The 23,548-nt window shown below is 45.2% G+C and overlaps 1 protein-coding gene across 8 annotated transcripts in view; it reads left to right on the forward strand.

The window, feature by feature from the left end:
• Positions 1–23,548, forward strand: part of DEPDC5 (DEP domain containing 5, GATOR1 subcomplex subunit) — a 44,160-nt gene that overhangs the window by 17,625 nt on the left and 2,987 nt on the right. Inside the window, exons 24-40 of one of the 8 annotated variants that reach the window (XM_064727155.1) lie at positions 310–413; positions 2,303–2,368; positions 3,700–3,883; positions 5,588–5,748; positions 6,501–6,621; positions 6,779–6,946; positions 7,772–7,991; positions 9,269–9,402; positions 9,751–9,859; positions 12,592–12,654; positions 14,203–14,348; positions 15,109–15,186; positions 15,608–15,740; positions 16,515–16,623; positions 17,303–17,527; positions 21,364–21,533; positions 22,489–22,660. In XM_064727155.1, the coding sequence (XP_064583225.1) occupies positions 310–413; positions 2,303–2,368; positions 3,700–3,883; positions 5,588–5,748; positions 6,501–6,621; positions 6,779–6,946; positions 7,772–7,991; positions 9,269–9,402; positions 9,751–9,859; positions 12,592–12,654; positions 14,203–14,348; positions 15,109–15,186; positions 15,608–15,740; positions 16,515–16,623; positions 17,303–17,527; positions 21,364–21,533; positions 22,489–22,660 (2,363 nt within the window). The remainder of the gene's footprint in view (positions 1–309; positions 414–2,302; positions 2,369–3,699; positions 3,884–5,587; positions 5,749–6,500; positions 6,622–6,778; positions 6,947–7,771; positions 7,992–9,268; positions 9,403–9,750; positions 9,860–12,591; positions 12,655–14,202; positions 14,349–15,108; positions 15,187–15,607; positions 15,741–16,514; positions 16,624–17,302; positions 17,528–21,363; positions 21,534–22,488; positions 22,661–23,548) is intronic. The other 7 variants (XM_064727159.1, XM_064727156.1, XM_064727157.1 and 4 more) reach the window with 7 other exon arrangements.

Consider the following 23,548-nt stretch of genomic DNA (forward strand, 5'->3'; position numbering starts at 1 on the left):
TAACCAGCTAAGCTCTGTTTCTCTCCTGAGGGGGTGTGAGTAGCTGGTTCTTTGCTGTCCTGCCAAGGCAGTGCTTTGGTTACTGCTGGAGGCAAACAAACAGTGTGGACATGTATGGAATCTGTCAGGGCCTTCTCTGTGCTGCCCTTGTGCCGTTCCATCTCTGCAGACATCAGTGAGGGAAGAGTTTGCTCCCAGCCCGGGCTGGGCTGAGGCAGAGGGGCTGAGGGCTCGCTGTACCTTTGCTAAAAGCAGGGACGGCCCGAGTGAGGAAGGCTGTACAGAACAGGCTGCTTTGTTTCTCTGCAGACACGGCAGCTCTCGGCATCCGGGGGATGGCGGCTCCTTCCTGAGCTTCGGCGGGGCGGAGGAGTTCGGGAACGGGAACGGGCTGGGGGCCGGCCCCGGCTCAGGTAACGGGGCTGGGGCGGGGCCGGGACCGCGGGGCCGCGCAGCGCTCGGGAGGGGACAGGCACGGCCAAGCAGGAGGAATCCGCAGTGGGAAAACAGTGATCTGTCTGTTCGTACACTTACTGGGACTGCTTGGTGTATGGTAGTTCTTTGGCTTGCTTTGTTGGCTTTAGATCAGTTTTGGTTATGTCTCTCTACTTCTCTAGGTGTGTCTTATAAGGGTGCTCATTGTTTACTGATAATAAACTCTCAGAGCAGTGATGTTCAGACACAAAAAATACCTAAATATGCACTGGTGCTCAGAAGCCTTTTTTTTTGGTGGGGTTGCCTTAAGCTATTATCCTTTGGAGAGAGGATGTGTCTGTACTTTCAGTTCATGATTACCTCTATCTTCCTTAACTTACCCAGACACCTGAATTAGTGAAAATTCTCAACATTTCTTTTCAGCTCTGTAAATGGAACAACATGCCATATTAAACATCCTGCTGTGTTGCCTGTTTTTTTGTGACCTACCCTCTGCTTTTGTAGATATGCATTTTAGTTAGGCACATGGAAAAAAGTTGAACTTTTGGACTATGGCATTCAAACTTATTTTCTCAAAAATAATTTGACGTTCTTTTCTCAAAGCCAATTTAATGTGGTTTTTTTAAGAATAAATTTGCCCTTTTGAATTACATTAGATTAAAACAATTTTGTTTTCCATTATGCCTTGCAGAACCATAGAGTAGTTAGCAGACTTAATTTTCTTGTGCCTCATTTTGTATTCACATAGTTACATTTAAAATTATTTTCTGTTTCTTTCTTTTGTGAATTTCTTCTGATTACATTTAATTTTCTTGCTTTACCTTTTTGGTATTTTCTGGCTTCCAGATAGGCTCTGTTTGTTTTTGCAATTGCTAAACTGCATTTCAGCTGGCTGCAGTTTGCACAATGTAAATGCAGATCACGTCTTGGCAATAAAAAAAGCTTGCATTGATGGAATTTCTTTGTGTCTGTGGACCCTCACCTATCTATAGAGGCCACACTGGGTACTCAGTGATTGGACTGAGAGTTCTCCCTTATGGTTTGAGTTGCCTATGAAATGAGGCACTCTGGGGGGCAGTTTTGTTTTTCTGGATTTCCAGAAATGCGATTTCTTACTGAGTCTGGTTCTCCTGTGCTGCCTGCAGCATGGTTTGATGCATCACGGGCTTCATTCAGAGTGAAAAACGATCCCATCTATTTCCCATCTATTTCCCTGGGGCCGCTGTCGCTGCTGCCCGCAGGTGGAGGTGGTGGCTCAGAGGAGGAGGTGCTGCAGCTGCAGTTCCCGGTGTGGATGGCAGATGGCAGGAGGAGCTGGTGCGAGGTGAAGGCCACTCAGAGCCGGCTCCCCTGTGGGTTACTGGCATCATCAGTAGCAAATATCCACCCTTTCTCTTACAGGGGAACAGCAATGGTGCTGATACCAATCTCCTGGGTAAATCCACCTGAGCTAGTTTAAAACAATAGTTCCTTTTAAATGTTTGGAAATTTTTATTTTGATAAAAAGCTTTGAAGGCAGCAGTTTTTCTTGTCTCCTTAGCAACTCTTTTTCTCTCATGTGCCACACCACCTGTTTATAGGATATCTTCTACTTTTCAAAATGTTTCACTGTTTTTGGGGAGGAGAGTTTTGTTTGGGTTTTAGCTGTTGAGCACTTCAACAGCTAAAGATGTTCAAGTTTGATCCAAGATATATTTTTTCCTCATTAATTGCCTTAGTGGTTTTTTTTTTTCTGCTGTGCAGAACCCTGGGATTTTCCATGCAGAGAAATTCTGTATCTTACAACATCACACTTTTGATTTATTTTTATTTGAAATTCAAGAGAAGTGCGTAATTGCTTAAAATATAAACCATTTCTTTCTTGTAGGGGTGAGCCTCAAAACTCAGAACAAGGATTCCTTGGAAGATGCTGTCTCTAATTCTCCAGATCCAAGTAAGCAGGAGAAAGGTTTGGAAGAGAGTTTGCATAGGTGGGAAGATGGGAGGGAAAGGGCATGTACATATATAGAGGCATCAGGAGGTGGTAGGCAAGAAACAGAGGAGCCTCCTTGGCTTTTGGCAGAGGTTTATTTTGGCCTGCAGTAATTTGCAGGATCTGCCTCTGCTGTCTCACTGTGGTTGCAGTTCTGTAGTTCTTAAGAACATGTGAAGCTGTTTGTTGTGTTACAGCTGAAATTCTTTCCTTACCAGACACTATTCTGCAAAAAGCTAAAGCTGCTTTTTGAACTCTTTTCTGCCTCTCAGTATGAAAAGTTTGTTTGGTACCAGCTTGTTGAAGTAGAATTAGTACAGTCAGTTTCTGAATTTACTGAGAAGTATCTGCCTTCATGTCCTGGAGAAACAAGTGTGTCACTGCTGAAGAAAGCATTTTCTTTGTAGCAGTTTGTCATATATTACTTTCTTGTGCAGTGTTCCTGCCATTGGGGTTAACAGTTTGATAGTAAAATAAATTTCTGTCTGTAGGAGCTTTATGACAAGAAGTTAAGCATCAGTAGGTGATACAGATTATTTGAATTGGGTCAGAATGTAATGCAGTAGTGTGAATGGTCAGAATGTAATGAGCTGATGATTTGGTATAATCTAGTTAGCTTTTCCTTTTTAATGTCTAGTTTTACATCCCTGTAATCTCAAAACTGCAGCATAACTCTAGGAAAGGGTGTGGGAAAAGATTGCTTCCCAAGTTACTATTTTTCTGGTCTTCCCACCCCTCTGGATATATCTTCTGTTTTTATAACTGTGGAAATACTCCCTTTTCTGCTGTTGTACTATTCCAGAAAGAGGCTGGTCTGTCATTCTTTCTCTCCTCCTCTCCAGCTCCTTCTGCAGTTGTCTAGGATGCAGAACTGGTCTGATTTTCTTGTTCAGACTTGGAATGTTGATCTGTTTATTAATAATCAGTAACTGCACCTGACTTGCTGTAATTTTGGAAGAGCAGTGGCTATGTCAGCTCTAGCTTTCAATCAAGAGGAAATTAAATGTATTAACTTGGAATGCCTTTTGCATGATGGGATTGAATCAGCATGTGCACTGCATTGTTTAACAAACTCTGTCTCTTTCTCTCCCTCCCTTCTTCCCATCCTCTTTTCTTTTTCCCTTCCCATTCCACACCCCTTTTTGTCCCTGTTGACTTTATGCCAACTGTTTTTCGTCTCTCATTCTTTAACTCCCCTCTTCATGCACTCCTTCCATCCTGCTCTGCACCCCGTTTCTGCACGGGTGACCCCACGTGCCCCCCTTGTGTGCCCCCATGACACAACGAGGCAGTTCTGACGCTGTCTGCTCCCCCCATAGTGCCAGGCTTCTGTTGTACAGTTGGAGTGGACTGGAAGTCCCTGACCACCCCTGCCTGCCTGCCCCTCACCACCGATTACTTCCCCGACCGCCAGAGCCTGCAGAACGACTACACCGAGGGCTGCTACGACCTGCTGCCCGAGGCTGACATGGACAGGTTTGGCCAGACCTCCTCTGTACCTCCTGTGCTTCAGGAGGTGATGGAAGAGGATCAAAAGTTGTCTTGGTTTGGAAAGACAGGAGTCTGCTAAGGAAGGCAGGAGCCTCCCCTGAAATGGAGAATGTAAACCCTCCCCACCTCTCTGAATTGCTATAAATTTTAAATTAAGGGGCTCTCTGGCAGCAAAAATTATGGGAGCAGGAAATAACAGTTCTTTAATAGGGAAGAAAATAAAAGGATAAAATAAACAATGCAGTAAACGAAAACAACACTGACAGAATCAGAACACAACCTGATGCTGTTGGTCAGGGTGTTGGTGGCAGTCCAATTGGAAATGTGGTTGCAGTGCTCCTGCAGTGTCAGGGATGGTTCTGCTGGAGCAGGGATCCTGTAGAGAAGAATGGATTCTTCCTCTGATGATCCAGTGGGAGGAGAGGCAGCTGCTGTTCCTCTGGGGAATCCAGTGGAGAAGCCGTGCTGGTGTCTGAAAACCTCTGGATTATATCTGGGTAGGAATGCTTGGCTCCTCCCTCTGGGCTCACATCTCCAATGGGATGCTGTAGTTCTTATCAGCCATGCAGGGACATTCCATAGCTGCTATCAGCAATGGCCCCTCCCAGGGAGGAATGATCCTGGTCACTCAGAGAGAGAAGGAAAACTGCCCACTTGGCAAAGGACAACTGCCATACAGATGGCAATAGAATACATGTTGCCTTGCAATGTGGAACACAAGTGAATGATGGATTACTAACAGAGCAGCAGAATACTTACTTTTTTATTATTTTTTTTCCAGTGATAGCTTTGGACCTTTTCTGATGTTCCCACCTGACAGTATGGTGTGCTCCATAGATTTGATGTCAGAAATTGTTTGGATACAAATTTTTATGTCTCTTTTGTGTTGTGTTTTGATCAAAATATTCTACCTCAAGCTATCATCTCTGTTAATCTACCTCCTAGCAAGTGTTTTGGAAACACTAAAGGAGCAAATACATGTGGACACAGTATTAAGATGCTTATCCTCACTCTAAAGGATATTTAGTTTAAAAAATCTTGTTGGAAAACAGAATTAGTTGGATAAATATAACTTCTCTGCTTGTCTCAGAGGTCTTGGGTAACAATTCTTTAATAGGGTTAGTTTGATTTTTACTGAAGCAGTCTCATTATCTTAAATTTTTTTCAGTCTTTCCATAACTTGTAAGACATCAAAAGACCTGCCTGTGTTTCTGCTTTATGGGAGCAAAACCAAAGTATTAATCAGGGTGGTTGAAATACATAGGAAGTAATAGGATTAATGAAGAAACACCTGAAAGAAATGTCAGTAGGAAGGCAAAGTTCAGAGCAGGAGCTGCACTAAGATGAATGTGTTCTCCAACCCCTCCCTGCTCTCCACTTCCCACTGTGGGAGAGGCTGGACATTGCTGCCCACTGGCATTCTGAGCTCTCCTGAACAAGTACAGACTGCACTGAGGCTGGAAAAGTCATCTTTGGGCAATTTATTGTTCCACAACTGCTGTAGGCAAATTTGTTACTGGTTGCCAAACTGTTTTCCAAGGCAGCAGTAAATATTGCCAGCCAGCTCATGACCCTGTGTCAGAAGGTGCCCCTTTTCCCTGCTGCTCCCAGGCACAGGGCTCCAGAGCAGAGCTAAGAATAGGTGTGTGGTCAGCTCCTCATTCTGCTCTGCTTAACCTTTGTGTCCAGGAGGGATGAGGAAGGAGTGCAGATGACAGCCCAGCAGGTGTTTGAGGAGTTCATTTGCCAGCGCCTCATGCAGGGCTATCAGATCATTGTGCAGCCCAAGCCGCAGAAGCCGGCCCCGGCCGTGCCGCCCCCGCTCAGCAGCAGCCCCCTCTACAGCAGAGGTGAGTGACCTGGCCCTGGCAAGTCAGCCTGGGCTCTTCTGCCAGCCCAGGAACCTCCAATCAGGCACATCCACCAGTTGCTCAACTCTCTGTGTTGGCTGTTCTTTGGTGGTTCTGCCCAGGGAAGTTGTGAATGGGTGGCGTAGGAATGCCAAGACCTCCTCTTTGCTTATGATATCAGCACATCTTAACTCTAAGAGCAAAGGCTGCTCCCTAAAAATGTGGCCTAAAAGCTGGGTTTTAGCTTGTGCTCAGATCAGAAGCTGACTTCTAGACTGCAGTTCTGGATTCTCATCCTATAGGCACAGGTTGTTGATAAAGTTCTGAGTACTGCAGTGTGGTGGTGTTCACAGGGGTCCCAGGATGAGGGAAGAGATGAGAATCTTGACTCTGTGTTTCAGAAGGCTGATTTATTATTTTATGATATATATTATATTAAAAGAAAATTATATACTAAAACTATACTAAAAGAATAGAAGAAAGGATTTCATCAGAAGGCTTGAAAGGAATGGAAAGGAATTTGTGACTGGCCAGAGAGTCCAAGCCAGCTGACTGATTGGTCATTAATTAAAAACAACACATGAGACCAATCAAAGATGCACCTGTTGCATTCCACAGCAGCAGATAATTATTGTTTGCATTTTGCTCCTGAGGCCTCTCAGCTTCTCAAGAGAAAAGATCTTAGCAAAAGATTTTTCAGAAAATATGTCTGTGAGACTGCAGTAAGATGAAAGGGTTTTGCTTTTTACAAGCAGGTCTTGTGTCGAGAAATAGAGCTGAGGAAGAGGATCAGTACTGGCTGAGCATGGGCCGTACTTTCCACAAAGTCACCTTAAAGGACAAAATAATTACTGTCACTCGCTACCTGCCAAAGTGAGTATCTCTGCTGGAGCAGTTTGCTGCCAGTGTTCTGATGAACATTCTTCTCCTGCTCTGTGCTTGCTTGAAAGAACACCTTTCTTTTTAGGAGAAGAAAGAGAAGCATCAGTGTCAATAATACTGAGATTAATGCTTGTGTTTGATCTTTCAGATATCCATATGAGTCTGCCCAGATAAACTACACCTACAGCTTGTGCCCCTCACACTCTGACTCTGAATTTGTCTCTTGCTGGGTAGAATTTTCCCATGAGAGACTAGAAGAGTACAAGTGGAATTACTTGGATCAGTATATCTGCTCTGCTGGCTCAGAGGATTTCAGGTGAGAGCTTCTTTTCCATCCAGACTGTTCTGTGTCCTAATTGCCTCTTTTTCTTTTTGACCTAAAATTTCATCATGCAGTTCAACCCACGAATGCTCAGTACTCCAGGGAGAATATCTGGCCTGCTTTCACTGTCAGCTTCCAGCAGCTGTTGCCTTGTGGGAGCCTTGCTCTGTGTTGCTGCTGCTTAATCTGACCTTTGATACAGACTCTTGATCTCAAAATTCAGCATGAACTTCTTTTTTCCTCTGCTAGAAATGCAAAGAAATAAGATAGCATTTTGTACCACACAGATGCTTTTCTTGGCTTCTTACTGATCTGACTCAAAACTTCCATTTATTTTGAAGCTGTTGCAGGTTTGCTTGAGTGCTGGGTTTGGCATACAATCCTACTCCTAAGCTGTGGAGCAAGTGCTTCCCAGAAATGTGCAGTAACTCCACCAGTATCAATGGCTTTTTTGATATCTTCTCTCCACACAACCAGTCTTTATCATCTTTTCTTTTCAGGTCTCAGTCAAAATACCTCCTACGCTAATGTGCACCTTGAAAATTCCTTTTTGCTTGCATATTTATAGAGAAAAAGCTTTTGGGGCCTATCTTTTACAGAAAAGAAAGCATATCTCTGTATGACAATTACTGAGGATAGCCTTGTTGCCAGTGATATTCAAATTCTGACCATTCCTTTGCACGTGTGCTCGTTCTGTGCCAGGGATAGCAGCGAGGGTGATCGCTGAAAAGTGCAGCAGGTAGAAAGATTTATACTTTAGATTCTGGAAAACCCTTCCCAGGAAAGCGCTGACCTGTCCTGCCTTCCCCATTGGCGCAGCCTGATCGAGTCGCTGAAGTTCTGGAGGACGCGGTTCCTGCTGCTGCCCGCCTGCATCAGCGCCACCAAGCGCATCATGGAGGGGGAGGCGCACTGCGACGTGTACGGCGACAAGCCCCGCTCGGACGAGGAGGAGTGGCAGCTCCTCGATGGCTTCATCCGCTTCGTGGAGGGCTTGAACCGCATCCGCCGCCGCCACCGCTCCGATCGAATGATCCGAGTGAGTCCCGCGGGGCTGGGCGTGCCCCGGGCCGCTGCTGAGGCGTCAGCAGGGAGACACAGTGTGACCGTGTTCTCAGGGTCTGAGGGTGAGGGAAGAGATGAGGGCCTGACTCCATGTTTCAGAAGGCTTGATTTATTATTTTATGATGTATATTATATTAAAACTGTACTAAAAGAATAGAAGAAAGGATTTCATCAGAAGGCTAGCTCAGAATAGAAAAGGAATGATAACAAAGGCTTGTGACTGACTGAGACAGTCCAGCCAGCTGACTGTGATTGGCCATTAATTAGAAACAGCCACATGACACCAATCACAGATGCACCTGTTGCATTCCACAGCAGCAGATAGCCATTGTTTACATTTTGTTCCTGAGGCCTCTAAGCTTCTCAGGAGAAAAAATCCTAAGGAAAGGATTTTTCAGAAAATATCATGGCTACACCCGAGTGCACCCTGGGCAGGTGGGGCACAGTGTCCCTGTCCCTGTCATCCATCCCTAAAGGACACTGCTGAGCCTGTGCTGTGTCAGCTTTCACACAGTGGGGCTTCATGTGCTCGTTCTGCATCACTCAAGTGATGTTTTGGGAGAGGAAACAAAGCTGTTTCCTTCAACAGCTTGAGGAAATGTCCCTGGGATGAGCATCCTGTGCTGCTGTGACTGCACCCAGGCTCAGGGCAGTTCTTTATCAGGGACAAACCAAGCTCTTCTGCACCATCTTGTCCTGCCACTGCTCTGTTTTATACCATGGCCAGTCTTTTGTTGCTCAAGAGCCTGATGCCTCCTCTTTGCAGGTGTGCTCTGCTTGGTGTGCAGGTGGGCTTAGCCTGGGTGCACCACTCTGCCTTGTGATGCAGACAGTTCATCCAGAGGGGTCTGAGGTAGTGTAGCTGGGCACTTGTGGGGTAACCTGGATTGGTTCTGTGCTGCAGATTCTGGAGAAGGATTGGGAAAAGAGAAATATGTGAGTGATTTTTTTGGTAAACAGTTTCAAGAGGCTGATGAGAAACTGGCTAGTATGTATTCAATCCTGTTCCCATTCTCACAGCAAATGAGGTCATTTTGAAGCAAATTCACCTTTTCCATAGAATAACAGACATTTTATTTTCAGAATAACATCCACACAAGACACTAGGCTATTCCCCTTCTTGTGTACCAGAGGTTTGACTCCTTTTTTAAAATGTGCTTAGTAAAGCCCTGCTGTCATGAGGTGTTGTGTTCTTGCTTACTAGTTAAGCCTAGCTTGACTAAGTCTGTGCTTCCATTTTTCCTTTGTTAGAAAGGGTCTGCCATGAAAGGCTTGCAGATTGCTGGTCCAATTCCCACTCACTCCCTGGAGCAGTCTGGACCTCCCATTGGGAAAAAAGGAACCTCAGCACTCTCAGCTCTGCTGCAGATGGAAGCCAGTCAGAAGTGAGTCTCTACAGGCTGTGTGAAGAGCCAAGAACATCCTTCCTGCATATTGCACCTGGGCTGGCTAAAGCACATTTGGGGAACCTTGCCTCGTGTGGTGTTAAATACATAAGAGATTAATATTTTTAATGCTATATTAGTATTATACATGCATAATAAAACGGAGTGCAAGGGTCCATGTTGTTTGTGGGGGTAAAAGTTACTTTTGGAATATTGGATCTGTGCCTTAGTGTGTGGGAAAGCAAATATCTGAAAATACAGCAGTACCCCTCTGCAACAGTTGCCTCTGGGGGGAAGCTGACACAAAGTGTGTTTGAATAAACTCTGTATTCCTTCCTTGTCTTTTAGGACCCTGGGGGAGCAGCAAGCAGCAATGCTTTCTGGGAAGAGCTCTGGCCAGCCTTCAGAGAGTGGGAGCATTGCTATCACACCCACCTATATGGACAGCCCTCGCAAGGTAGGGACTCACTGCGCTTTCTTTGGCTGCTCTTTCTGCATAAGAATTCATCAAATAACCAAGGTTTATTTCTCTGAGCATTTGACTACATCATACCACATTTTACTCTAATCCAGCAAGGGCTGCTCCTGTGCTGCCCTTTGTGTGTGAGGGCAGAGGAATTCAGTTCTGCAAGAGTGACAATGGTGTGGAATCCCTGGGATGCTGGCTCAGCATTTTGCTGATCTAAGTGCTGTTTGCTAATTAGTGCATTTCCTTTGCTGGTAGCACATTTCATTTCAGTCATGGCTTGGCTGTTGGGTGTAGCAGTGCAGAGCTGTGTGCATCTGTGTGCAGGCTGCCTTGGAGAGCAGAATCAGCCTCTAGCTTGTGACAGTGTGAACGCTGAGTGGGATTTTAACAGCAGGAACTTGGGTCTCTTGCCTCTGTTTAGAGGAGGGGGTGTGTTCCTGAGAAGTGATTTAGGTGTCATTCCTTCACTGGCTGGACTCCAGGCTGGAGAAAGTGATCTTCCTGGAGCTCTCTTGAGGCACTTAAAGAAAAGACTGTGCTATCCCTCAGCCTTTCTGTCCACTGTCCTGTGAGACCCAGGAGAGCAGGAACTCTGCTTCCAAGTCCAACCAGAAATATTTGATTATTTTTCTGTGTTCTGATATGAAGGTCTTTCAAATGAAGTAACAAGGAATTGAATAAGAGTAGAGGACTTAAGTGTGACCTGTGTTTGGGTTCAGCAGTTCAAATATTGCAAAGGAGAAGTTCTCAGATTCACCCCTATCAACCACTTCTTTCAGCATTTTTCTCTGAGCTAATGTTTCTACATCCACTGTTTTGTGCCACCACTAGGAACAAGTATGGAGACCTAGATATTGAAAGTTGAAGTGATAGAGCAACTGTGATCACCTTAGTTCTAGACACTTACTCATAGCATCAGTGTTTGGAGAGCACAGATGAGTCTGGAGCAGGATGTGCTAGGCCTGGGAGCAGCAGGTGCTCAGACTGACTCAAGGTGTGTGTGCAAACTTCCACATCATAATTCAGGCTTTGCATGCTTCTCTTCTACCATTTTGAAAAATCAGCTTCTCTCTTTAAATACAGGAATCTTAAATGTCCTCTCTACCAGTAAAACTGGTGAAAATTCCATGTGAGAAACAGGAGAGAAGATGATGTCCAGTTGTTGTGTGTGGCAGAGGGGGCAAGAGGCCAAGTGGGCTTCCCTAGAGTGGCACAGGAGTGTGCTGGGACCAAATCAGCAGATTTTGTGCTACCAGAAAATGTCATTGTTAAAAATAATGTTCAAAAGCCTCTCTGGAAGGCTGACTGGAGACTCTGGAAGAGTGTGTTATCAATTGAAGGCCTTTCATGCTGCAGCAGTAAACACTCCTGTAAATATTTACACACAGGGACTGGGAGATAAGCAGTTGCAATCTCCTAATTGATGGCTTATGCCTGTTGGAAAGATGCCAGTGGGCAGGCAGCATTGTGCTCACTTGGGAACAGCAGCCAGCGTGTGCCTCGTGTCACAGCCCCTGCAGGGCTCCTCAGCACAGGGAGCTCTGCCTTTCCACACACTTGCAGCCAGACAAGTGACAAATTATCACAGCTGTGAGCTCTGCCAGCAGCCAAGGGAGCAAGTGCTTTTCTAGGATGCCCTTCAGTGCCTGAGTTATTCCAGATGAAAACTGAGCCACTGGCTTTGCATCACTTTGTTTCAGAGTAGAATTGACAAGTCACTTGAGCCAGTTACTGGGCAGCACTGTGGTTTTAACCCAGTGAGTTCACCCACTTGATTTAACCCAGTGAGGTTTAACCCACTTGATCTGTTTGGGAAGTGTTTGCCCTTATGGATCCAGGGCACTTGGCTCTGCACAATGTAAATTGCCAGGCAGGTAACCCTGGCACTGATTCTTCCCAGAAACTGTTTTATATGTATGTACCAAGGTAAGCATCATCTGAACTGCAGGCTAGACAAAAATATTTTGCCAAGGGAACAGAATAAAGAATTGCAAATAGGGAATGAAATCTAGATGAGTTCCACTACATTGTCTTGTGTGATAAGAGAGTCGTGACACATCTTTGAATAGCAGCTGGGGATAACTCACTGGCTTTGTCACTAGGCAGGAGCATAGCACAGGCAGTGGCTGTTTAATTTTGCATGAAGTATTAAACACAGTGTTGGAAGGATCTTTGTGATGAGTTTTTCTTCCCTTTCCTTTGCACCATACCAGACCTGCATGGTACAGGAAGAGGATGCTTCCTGAAAGGAGCTCCTTTGCCTCTCCCTCTTTATCATTTGAATGTCTACCAGATTAGAAGAAAAACCCCTGACCTTCTTTGGATATTTGTCATTACACCTGTGGTTTCTGTATTTCAGTTTTGTATTTGGGATGGAAGCCCCCATACTTCAGAGCTCAAGACTTTCTCCTTTGAAGTATGGAGGGAAGGCTGCAGCTTCAATTGGCTTCTGATCAGTGTGGGTTTAAAAATTTTGGGAATGCATCTGTGCCAAGGAAAAGCAATGTCTTGTTGCAGAGAGAAAGTAAAGATGTGTGTGTGAGGAATCCTGGTGCTGTGCATTCTGCTGCATCTGACCTTCTGGGTCTGGGATTTGCATTCTCCTCATACTTTCTCTCTGTGGTCATTTCATACTTGCACAACCTTTTATTTGCTTTTCTTGAACTCCTTGTTCCTGTTGCTGTTGCCATTAATGGGCCTGCTTCCTCTGATGCCTTCAGGATGGGGCCTTCTTTATGGACTTTGTTCGCAGCCCACGCACAGCTTCAACCTTCTACTCCCAGGTCAGTTTGGAATGGGTTCTTGTCATCTCTGGCTTTTGGATTGAGGTGATGGACAGCATTTGTGTCCTGAGCTGAACACACTGGGAACCTGTGTTGGTTTTCCATGAGAGTGAGATGTACAGCACGGCAGAACAAAGTGGCAGATGCAAGCATTATTTTTTCCCACCACTCGATGTTTGTGCTGTGTTTTGGATGTTCATGTGCCCTGTCTGCTGTCCTTTGCAGTACTGTCTTGTCAACTACTAAAGTTGCTTTTTCTGTTTTTCAGTAAATGCTTGTTTTCCATCTTCCTTCACTGAACAAAATGGCAACAGCTCACTTGTCTGGTTCTTGGCTAAATTTCTTCTGTGGTGTTTGACAGGTGATTCTGGAGATATCCAAGTCAAATTGTCTCCTTGGATTCCTGAACAACTGAGGCTGGAAATAGATAGTATCATCTTGGTTTAAAGGAGTCCTTGTGGCTGAAGTCATTTGTCCAGTTAACAGCAGTTAGGAATGAGCAGTGACACAGTGTGGCCATAGGAAATGCTGCTTGAAGTGAGCCCTGAGGAGGGAGAAAGGCTTTTACTGGCTGTGGGCACTGAGGGCTTGACCCTGGAGCATCTGCTGGTTTTGGCTGCCCAAAAGGGGACATCTGCCATTAGAGATTTTTGGGGTGTGAGAAATGGCATAAATAAAGGACTTTTGGCAGTCAGACCTAAGTCAAGCTCTCAGCTTTGTGATTTTTAGCTGTGTGTGTGCTGTGGATTCATCACAGCAGAGCAGCCCCCATGTTTATACCAGCTTGAGTTCGAGTTCCTCTGCCGTTCGTGTTCTCTCCCCCACCTCTCCAGCTTTTATATAACGTGCCTTTACTAAACCATACGTGTTAATGACAGATGGCAATTACAGCCTGTACTTAGCTGAATCCTTCAGCATTCATGCTCTTTCTGCAACGATTTTATGGTAATTTTGTGAACTATTCAGTCTACCATTGGAATAGTGTGAGTGTTCCTGCGGGAGGAAAGTGTTCCTGTTGTCTTGGCGACATAGGTGTGGGTGGGTGTCAAGCAGCCTTCTCATACTGCCCTGAGAAAGGAGGGGAGATGAGCTGGGGTTTTTTTTGAGCATTATGAAACTTGAATTCGTGTGATACATTTGCATATTTTTGAGAGTTAGACTTGAAACTGTGTTTGCTAAATGCTTACTACCTTCCCATAGTGATCAAGTGTCCTGTTGTGTGCTTATAATCACAGTTATCCCCTTGGGTTGAGAATGTCAGGTTTGGACTGGTGTTGCTGGTTTGCCAGTAGTTCTCTCAGTGCAATTATTGCTGGCTTGGTGATCCTCATCTTTATTTGGGTCTGAATTTGTTGTTTGTCAGGAGCTCTGTGGTGATGACAGAGTAAGACTGCATTTATCCCTTCTGCATATGCCTGTGCTTCCTCAGAGCATTGCTTGTTGTTGACTAACTTGGGCTGAGGCACGGATGGTGCAGGGAGGGGAGAAGATGGGAAATGGATTGCATGATGGATTTCACAGAGATGTTGCTGTGTTTGCTCCTCCCAGGTCTCTATTGATCAATCAGTTCCTGCAGCCTCAGATGGCAGCGCCTTGCTCCCCACAGGGCAGGTCCCTGACAGGGGCAGCGCCCAGGGGAGCGCCCAGAGCGCTGCAGAGCCAGGATCCAGCACGGCTGCTGCTGCAGAGGGCAGGTAGGAGAGGCACAGCAGGGCTGTGCTGCAGAGCTGTGCAATCCCAGCCCCTTGCTCAGGGGAATGGGCACTGAAGCAGGAGCAGGGAACAGGCTGTGCTGTGCCTGTCAGCACGGGCGGGCACTTGTCACAAGACCTTACTGCAGCATTTCCACGTGCAGACACAGTGCTAGTAAAATAAGCCCTGCAACCCAGTTTTCCAGAATTAAATGAGCACAAGGCCTGATTTTTTCCACCCACAAGAAGGGCTTCATTCTTCCAAAAATGAAGAAATTCCATTTCTGAAATTTGCTAGTAGGAAACCAGGCCTTGAATTGACATCTTGTCTGTTTTGGCAAGGGGTGGGGGGGCTGCAGGTCTATTTGGGATTGAGTAGGTTGATGAAATCCAAGAGGTTCCAACCTGGAAGCAAGACACCAGGGAGGAAGCAATGTTGAAAATAAACTTTATTAGCACCTGTTTCCTGTGGTTGTATATTACAGCAGTAAAAAAAAATAATTAGCCAACTTCAAAATGTTTGCTCTCAATTGCTGCTGAGTACAGCTGGATGTGACACAGTGCATTGGGTGCATATAGCAATGTCCTGGTGACCTCAGGGGGGAAATACTCATCTGATGCTTTTAGTTGTGCTTGAGATAAAAAAGGAAATAAATGTGGCAAAGGCATTGTTGAGAAGAGAGAGCAATTTTCTTATATGTACATATTTGAACAAATCTAGCAGCTTCCTTGATTTCTGAATGTGCTTCTGTTTACTGCCCAGCTCTCAGCAGTGTTCAACAAGTGCTCTGACTTCCTCCTCCACTTTGGTAGAGATTCTTGAAGCCATGAAACACCCCACGTAAGTTTTTAATGCAAATGTGCTTCACATGTGGTGAAATGTTTAATAAGAGGACATGAGAAGTGGAGTCACTCAAAGGAGAGCCCATGTCAGCTGTTGAAGAGTTTTCAAACAATAACAAAACTTCCTTTTGTTATTCAGTTCCAGACTCTCTAATAAGAAATTTTATAGAAATTGATATGAGCAAAGACTTCAATTATTAGAGTCCCAGAACCTTGTCAAATCAAGAATTCCCAGTAAGTCACCAAAGTGCTGTCAATGGCAGCTCTTCATCTTGTTACCAAAATGAGACATCACTCCAGGGGCACTGTGCATTTCTTGTCCTGTGTTCTACCCTCCCTCTCCCTTTTTTCCTTCCCCCAGCAGTGATTTTTGTCTTTGTTACCTAAAAGAGCTCTCACATGTGTGACTTGTGCTCCAGCACAGGGATCCAGCTGCTCTCTGAACAGAAGGGGCTCTCCCCCTACTGCTTCATCAGTGCAGAAGTTGTGCACTGGCTGGTGAATAACGTGGAAGGGGTGCACACCCAGGCCATGGCCATTGACATCATGCAGGTAAGGAAACTCCCCAGGAGCATAGGGAGGGCCAGAAATGCCTCACTCTGGGAAGAAAGTAAAGCTTCAGAGCAAATTATAGCAATAATTTCTGTTACTTATTAAAATCCTCTTATGGATGAGCGTTGCAAGCAGTGCTCACATATTCTTCACTAGTACTACATGCTTTTTTCTACTTAAATGATGATAGTTCTGTTTATAACCTCTGGTTAGCTGGCACTTACCAGGTGCTCTGCATTGTGTTGGAATGGAGGCACTGGGCTGTTATTTGGTTTTCCTTTCTGATAATTGGTTAATAAAGTTGTAATAAAACCAGCATATGACCTTTCAGATCTGAAGCAGACACACTTTATGCAGGAACACTGCTTGTATTCATCAAGGGATTTTTCTGTATTGAACTGTGTCAGGGGCACAAGGTTGGAAATGTTCTGGAGTTCATTCCTCTGCTGAGATCCCATATCAATTAACAGAGAACTTAGAATGCTTCCAAACTCTTACCTTCTATAAATCCATCTATAAAACCAGAGCAGGGTATGAGAGAAAGACAGACATCTGTAGAAAGGTCAAATGTAATTTCTCAGGGAGATAAGAAATTGCTACATTTATTGAATATGAAGAGATAACTTTGCTGGTATTCTTGTTAGGCACATATCTGGACAAAAAGATGCCAAGGAAAAGAAAATTACTTCCTAATGTTCTCTAGCAACCTTTTTATGTAATTGGAAGAGTGATTTCTTTATCATGTTTGCTCTGTACTTTCTTTTTCTTATTCAGAAAATGTTAGAAGAGCAGCTTATTGTCCATGCATCTGGAGAAGCTTTACGAACCTTTATTTATGGCTTTTATTTTTACAAGATTGTTGTGGACAAAGAACCAGACCGAGGTCAGCATTGTTTTTACAAGACTTTCCTCACTATCCCTTTGCATAATCACTGGGCTGTTCTTGATTCTTAGGGGTGCTGCAGCAGGAATGCATTTTGGGAGTGACCAAAACCACTGATCCCAAGAGTCTGAGAAATTTGGCCTTTTTGGTTAAGAGGGGAAAAAAAAAAAGGAATAGCAGAAAATATAAAGTAATTTTTATCCTGCCTCTTTTTTATCAAGAGCTACTTTTCTGTCTGAGCCTTGTCCACTCGTGTGGTGGTGTTCACGAGGGAAGAGATGAGAATCTTGACTCCGTGTTTCAGAGGGCTGAGTTATTATTATATGATATATATTATATTAAAAGAAAATGATATATTAAAACTATTCTGAAAGAATAGAAGAAAGGATTTCATCAGAAGGCTTGCAAAGGAATAGAAAGGAATGGAATGATAATAAAATCTTGTGACTCTCAGAGTCTGAGACAGCTGGACTGTGATTGGCCATTAATTAAAAACAACCACATGAGACCAATCAAAGATGCACCTGTTGCATTCCACAGCAGCAGGTAATAATTGTTTACATTTCATTTCTGAGGCCTCTCAGCTTCTCGGGAGAAAAATATCCTAGCAAAAGGATTTTTCATAAAATGTATCCGTGACACACTTGTTTCTAACCGACCTCCCTTCCTCCTTGTGCAGTGGGGCTGCAACAGCCTGCCATGTGGCACACAGCTGCCATGGATGACTTCTCAGCCTTCCAGAGGAAATGGTTTGAGGTGGCCTTCGTGGCAGAAGAGCTGCTGCACTCGGAGATCCCGGCGTTCCTGCTGCCCTGGCTGCCCAGCCGCCCCGCCTCCTATGCAAGTAGGCACAGTTCCTTTAGCCGCAGTTTCGGAGGACGGAGCCAGGCAGCTGCACTCTTAGGTAGATGCACAGCACAGGTGACAGCTGGGGAAGTTCAAGGGGATATTTGAAAGGGGAAGAGCAGCCAGCCAAGGGGATGATCTCACGTGGACCAGCAATCAAGCTGCAAATTTCATGCTGGCCTTACAGTGTCTTGCATGTGGACTCGCTCTCATGTGCTGGAGGTGTGTTTCACTGGCTGGGCAGGAAACTTTTACTTTTTATTGTATTCCAGTACTCTAAAGTATTTCTTAAAATGTTCCTTCTTCCTGAACCTCTAGAACTCAGGGAGGAAGATACTTTGTCTCCTTGCAAATCCAGAGAGACTGTTCACAACCTGTAAGGAGTATGGAGGGATAGGTTGTGAGAACAGCAAAGCAACCAAACTGTTCTTAAAATTACATATCTAATTGCTTCCTAGGGGCAAAAGCCACAGTGAGGTCCAGATGTGTTAGAAGTTTCTGTGATGTGCTGGAGGCTTTCTAGCTAATCTGACCCAGACTGCTTGCATTAATGAGTCTGTGAAGCCCAGCTGCAGATGATCCCTGTGCTCTGGAAGCAGTAGGAAGATCTTGCTGCTGGGCAAGGTCCCGTTAGTGTCTGATGTTCTCTGAGGTGTGGAGAGTAACCCTGACTGCTCCAACAGCCCGTGAAACACACTGGCTGCGTGACTGACCCTGTTGCTTTGTCAGCTTCTTGTTACATTTCCAGGCCAGCCTGAGTCACTTGCTTTTGTTCTCCTTTCCTTGTTTAAAACAAAAATCATTGCTCTGGAACTGCAGCTTCAGGTTTATTTAGATGCATCTGTTAAAGGCCTAGCAATTAAAGATAAAAAGAAACATTTTGCTTTTCTCCTGTTGAGTATATTTAACCTTCTGAAGAGAAGTGCCTTACTGCAGGTGTAGTATCTCTTAAACCTGAAGTCACAGTAATCCTTGTGTATTTCTGAGAGCCTTGTTTGAAGAGGAACAGCATCAGAAATCTGAAAGCATTAAGGATATGAAGTCTGAACTAATGGTTAATTCCCTGAAGTCAACATATGCAGGTTATTTTCCCTGTCACATGATAAATCTGTTGCCTTGGCTGGTGTCCAGCCTCGTTAGCTCAGTGGCTGGCTAGAGCTGAAGCCTGAACTGGCTGGCATGGAATATTGTGGAGGCTGGAGGCACTGGGGCCAGATCCTCTTCATGGTTTGATCTCTTACTCACTATTTAGCCTGAGAAAACCAGTTCACATTCCTGTGTCTGTGCTCTCTAGTGAGCTGACAAGCCTGAGGCTCAGCAGCCTGCACCCCTGGGGATGAGCAGAGATGTTACCAAGTGTCCCCCTCACCTCTCATTTAACACCAGCCAGGAGCAGTGTATTCCTGCAGCATGTGGGTATTGCACACCTGAGTAGCTCTCCTTTTCCTTTCAGCTGGGATCATATCCATTTTACTATTGAACTCATTTACAGCCCTTGAATGAGTGATAAATGCCTTCAGATTGCTCTCATGCAGTCTGGGTTTTCCAGGAATTATAGTTTGTTGTAGAAAAATTGAGCTTGGAGGTTTTTTTTACAAAGGAACTGGTTTAAATGATGCTTCTGTGCTGTCCCTCTTCTAAACAGTATTCCAAAAAAACTTCAGCAGTTCATCTGAGGTAAAGAGCTTTACTAAACCCAGATGACCCCTGGTCCACGTGACTTCATTTGTTCCTCTCTTGGTCTTGATTAGGTTGTGGTTTTTATTTCTTCCCCTCCCCACCTTCCCTAAATGTCAGGCTGTGACATAAAATTGCATGCAAGCATTGGGAGCTCTGGAACAAGCTCCATGTATCTCTCAAATCTTTATCCCTCCCAACTTCCCAATCACTGCCCAGTGACTGTCCCCTTTCCCTCCCCAGTGGAAGTGTGACCTGTGACACAGCTAATCTTGTCCCTTTGATTTGTAGCAGTGCATGCACTAGCAACTGTAGTCATGTATGTAGTGGAGTCTGTGACTGGAGAATAACCTGCCTGCTCCTCTCCGATTGCTTAGTAAATCCTTAGTTAAATACTCAATAGTAGAAGACAATTGGGAAGCAGGTGAGTCCTCTTAAAGTCTGACCTATGGAAGCCAGAGTATCTTCTATTAAAACAAGTTGGTTTTAATCAGAAGCTTCTGAATTCAGACACATGGACATTTCTCCTCAGTGTTTAATGTATTTTTGATGAGCTCACCTTGTTGGAGTGGTTTCCTCTGGCTTTGCCTGTGAGCTGCAGCTGCAGACAAGGCAGAGGGACAGTCCAGCCCTACCAGGGAGTCTGCACAAGCAGACTCTGGGAAAAGCAACAGTGTAAGGGAGCAGGGAGCTCATTCTTCACAGTGTGCTGCTCTGGGCACGCTGGGCTGTGGTGTTATCACTGACCTCTTGGCTAATGACCAACACCCACCTGACTGAGCTGCTTTGGTTTCGCAGCTTCCAGGATGTTGTTTCCCAACACATTGTTACAAATTTGGCACCATAACCTCCTGACCACAAATATGGTATTCACAATATCCCAAAAGAGCCAGAAAAAGCAACTCTCACAGTGTTGGTCTGACAATACCAGATCAACTCAGAAATTGCAAATGACATATTTCCCAAAGACAAAAATGGGTCTTATTTATGAAACAAAACTGGGTGATGTTCTTTCATTTTTGTTGTGTTTTTATTTTTCATGTTCTATGCTGCAGTAATAGCAATATAAAGGGTTTTCTTATAACCTTGAAAGTGCCTCCAGGTAACTTGCAGTAGCAGTGAAGGTGGGAACTTTCCATCTACCTTGAGGAAGGATTTCAATTTTTTTTTTAAGTACCATCAAGCCATCAAATTATAAGTTAATTTAGAAGCTGACCCTATCAAGGGGTGCACATCTGCTTCAGCAAGAGATAACACACATCCCTCATGCATGCTGTGATAAGAAGGGCAGAAGTTTTCCCATGGAAGCCTTGCAGCCCATTGTTTTCTGTCAATTTTTAACATTACAGAAATGTTAAATTATGTATTTGTCTAAAGAGAAGTTGAAGGTGATGGTGTGTTTCAAAGCAGGACTTTGGCCTCCAAGTCAGGAGATGTGGGTTCTGTCCCCAGCCTTGCAGTCCTGTGTGTGGCACCAGCCAGGTCACTTCCACTGCTGTGCTTCTCTCCCTGTCCTGCCTGGTTCCTGAGGGTTTCTGTCACCGGAGGGGTGCTGGGCTGTGGGGCACAAAGGGAGCTGCATCCTGGGCACTATCCCAGCCCTCACTGCAAAGCACCAGGAGCTGTTGCAGTGGTCAGAATGCTGCTGCATGTCTTGGCTGACTCTGTGCTTTTACACAAAGTGTTGGATGTGCACTTTCAGCATTGTGGTAATGTGGGATATTGATACGGGATTAAAGAAACAAGGAGTTTTAACTTCTAATCTCCTTTAGCTGTGGAAAGTCCTGGAATGCTCCTGCCCCATGTAACAGCACCCTGTTGTGATTTCTGGTGGAGGCATATAGAAATATTTGGAATGTTTTTGGCATGAAGAAGCTGGTGTTGTCTAGCCATGCATAATTATGGCACCAGTTGCTTGTTGATTAACTGCTGGGTTCTTGGTTCTCTCTCCTTACTGCAGCTGAAATGTCTTTTGACTGCCTGGGGGGGCTGATTCTGTAGCACATCCCCCTGACATGAGAAATACTTCAGGATTTTTGTCTTTTGTCACCTGGATGAGCCGCATTCTAGGACTTTTCTGCCAGCCCAAAAATACCTGGGGAGGAATGGGAGGACAAATTCATTTCAAATGACTGATCTTGGTTCTGTTCTCCCCATCCCATCTGCCACCTTCTCTCTGATGGCCCTTGTGGGCGCTGCTGTGCCCCGGCTGCGCAGCTGCCACGGTGCCCGAGCAGCGCACGGTGACGCTGGATGTGGATGTGAACAACCGCACGGACCGCCTGGAGTGGTGCAGCTGTTACTACCATGGCAACTTCTCCCTCAACGCTGCCTTTGAGATCAAGTTACACTGGATGGCAGTGACTGCAGCTGTTCTTTTTGAGATGGTGAGATCCTGGTGTTCTGGGCAGCCACAAAGTGCCTGTCTGGCCTCTGTGTCCCTTGGACAGCTGGGGACGTCGTGTTAGGGAGTCTTAGGGACAGAGACAGTGGCTTCCATCTGCCTTTATTTCCATAGGTGATTTTCCTGGTGGTTGTTAGTGTTGCTGCATCTGGTCAGCATTTATCACACCAGCTCTAGTCATTCTGTCTGCCTGAGTGTGTTCTGCTTTCAGTGGGTTTTATGCACACTGTGCAGAGATCAACACAGGTCAAGGTGATAAATTTAAGTCCCCCTTAGGCAAATTTTAAGCCCTGAGCCAGGTCTTTGGAAAAAAATCTGTTTCACGTTACATTCCTTCTATCCGCAAACCTTAAAACTTTAAATCTCAGTGGAATTGCTTTCATAACAGGGCTTTTCCAGGCAATGTGTTTTTCCTGCTCAGGAATGTTTTAGGGTTTTTTTAACTTGCTGAAAACATTTTGAAATGAAAACATGTCAGTTTTTAATTTTTAAATTAAATTTTTAGATTTCATTTTTAGATTCTTTTTCCCTAATGTAGCTTCTGTAAAACTCAAACTGTTTAACTCCAGGCTTTACCCCACCCAGCCAGACAGCACTAGGTAGTCGGTTTTGCTTTTATTTGAAATCAATTGCACTGTTCCAGTAAAGCAGAAGTGTTTAGCCACTGGTGATAAGTAGGCTGAATCAGTTCCTGAAAAATGTCCTATTTTAAAGTGCTTTCTGATTGATGAGCACTTCAGAAAAAGGAAAGCCTGATGCCTTGTGCTTGTCCTGCTTTGCTTGCAAGGACGTTGGTGTGCCTGCCATGCCGAGCAGGCTGAGCCTGGAGAATTGAGCATGTCTGATCTATTCCTGGGGAATGAGTTGCTCTTATGCACAGAAGTGCCCTTCGTCAGCTGGCATGTGTGCTATGATTCATTGTGTGAATCTCTGCTCAGGTTCAGGGCTGGCACAGGAAGGCCACCTCCTGTGGGTTCCTGCTGGTCCCAGTGCTGGAAGGTCCCTTTGCCCTGCCCAGTTACCTGTACGGGGACCCACTCCGAGCTCAGCTCTTCATCCCCCTCAACGTGAGCTGCTTGCTGAAGGAGGGCAGTGAGCACTTGTTTGATGGTAAGAAATGCACTTTCTTTTACCCCTCAGGGTTCTTTGTGCAAACAGGTCGCTGTTGGTGCAGAACTGACATAAAGGAGCTCCTTTAGCAGCCAGCCTTAGGTAAAGGAGCTGTTTTTGCAGGTCAGCAGCCCCTCAGGAAGGAGGTGCTGGAGGAAGCTGTGCTGGCAGGCTGATTGTGGGCAGCAGGAAGCACCAGCACACAGGAAGGGTGGTCTCCCCAGTGGTGCTTACCCTGTGCCCTTTCAGACCCATATCCAGTAGCTGTTGTGTTTGACAGACTCGTGTCTGTTTTGCTGGTAGACCCACGGCTGCTCTGCATTTGTATCCTGCATTTGTTTATTCTCCCCCTCCCTAAGATTGGGCTTTCACCACTGCCATCCTTCTTTTGTTGTTGCTATGGTTACTTTAATGGTTACAGTGTTTGCACACGAGATTAAGCAGAGAAGCTGCAATCTCCTTTTCTGCAATGTGACCTCGCCCTTTCCAGTGAGCCTGCTGTGGTAAACCTCAGGTGGAACCACAAGATCAGAGACCTGTCCCATGCAGAGAAGGGCAAAATTGCATCATGAGGAGGGACAATTAGCAAAAGGCTCTGTTTTAACATAGTAAATTTGATATTTTCATCAACCCTTGACTCAGTGTCCAGGTGTAACTGAACAATGAGTGTGACAAATCCGTATGCTCTGAGGCCACCATAGCCCAGCTGACTGAATTAAATATTTTCAGAGCACTCTTGTGATACACAGCAGCCCACTCTTCTTCCTTGCCCCCTCCCATACCCCCCCTTTATGTTCCTCTCCTTCATCTCAAGAGGCACAAATAATAAATTCAGATATGAGTCTGCTACTGGCGTGCACAAGACACATCTCTAAGAAACACCTGACA

The sequence above is a fragment of the Zonotrichia leucophrys genome, chromosome 15 (genome assembly GCF_028769735.1).
Source record: "Zonotrichia leucophrys gambelii isolate GWCS_2022_RI chromosome 15, RI_Zleu_2.0, whole genome shotgun sequence".
NCBI lineage: Eukaryota > Metazoa > Chordata > Aves > Passeriformes > Passerellidae > Zonotrichia > Zonotrichia leucophrys.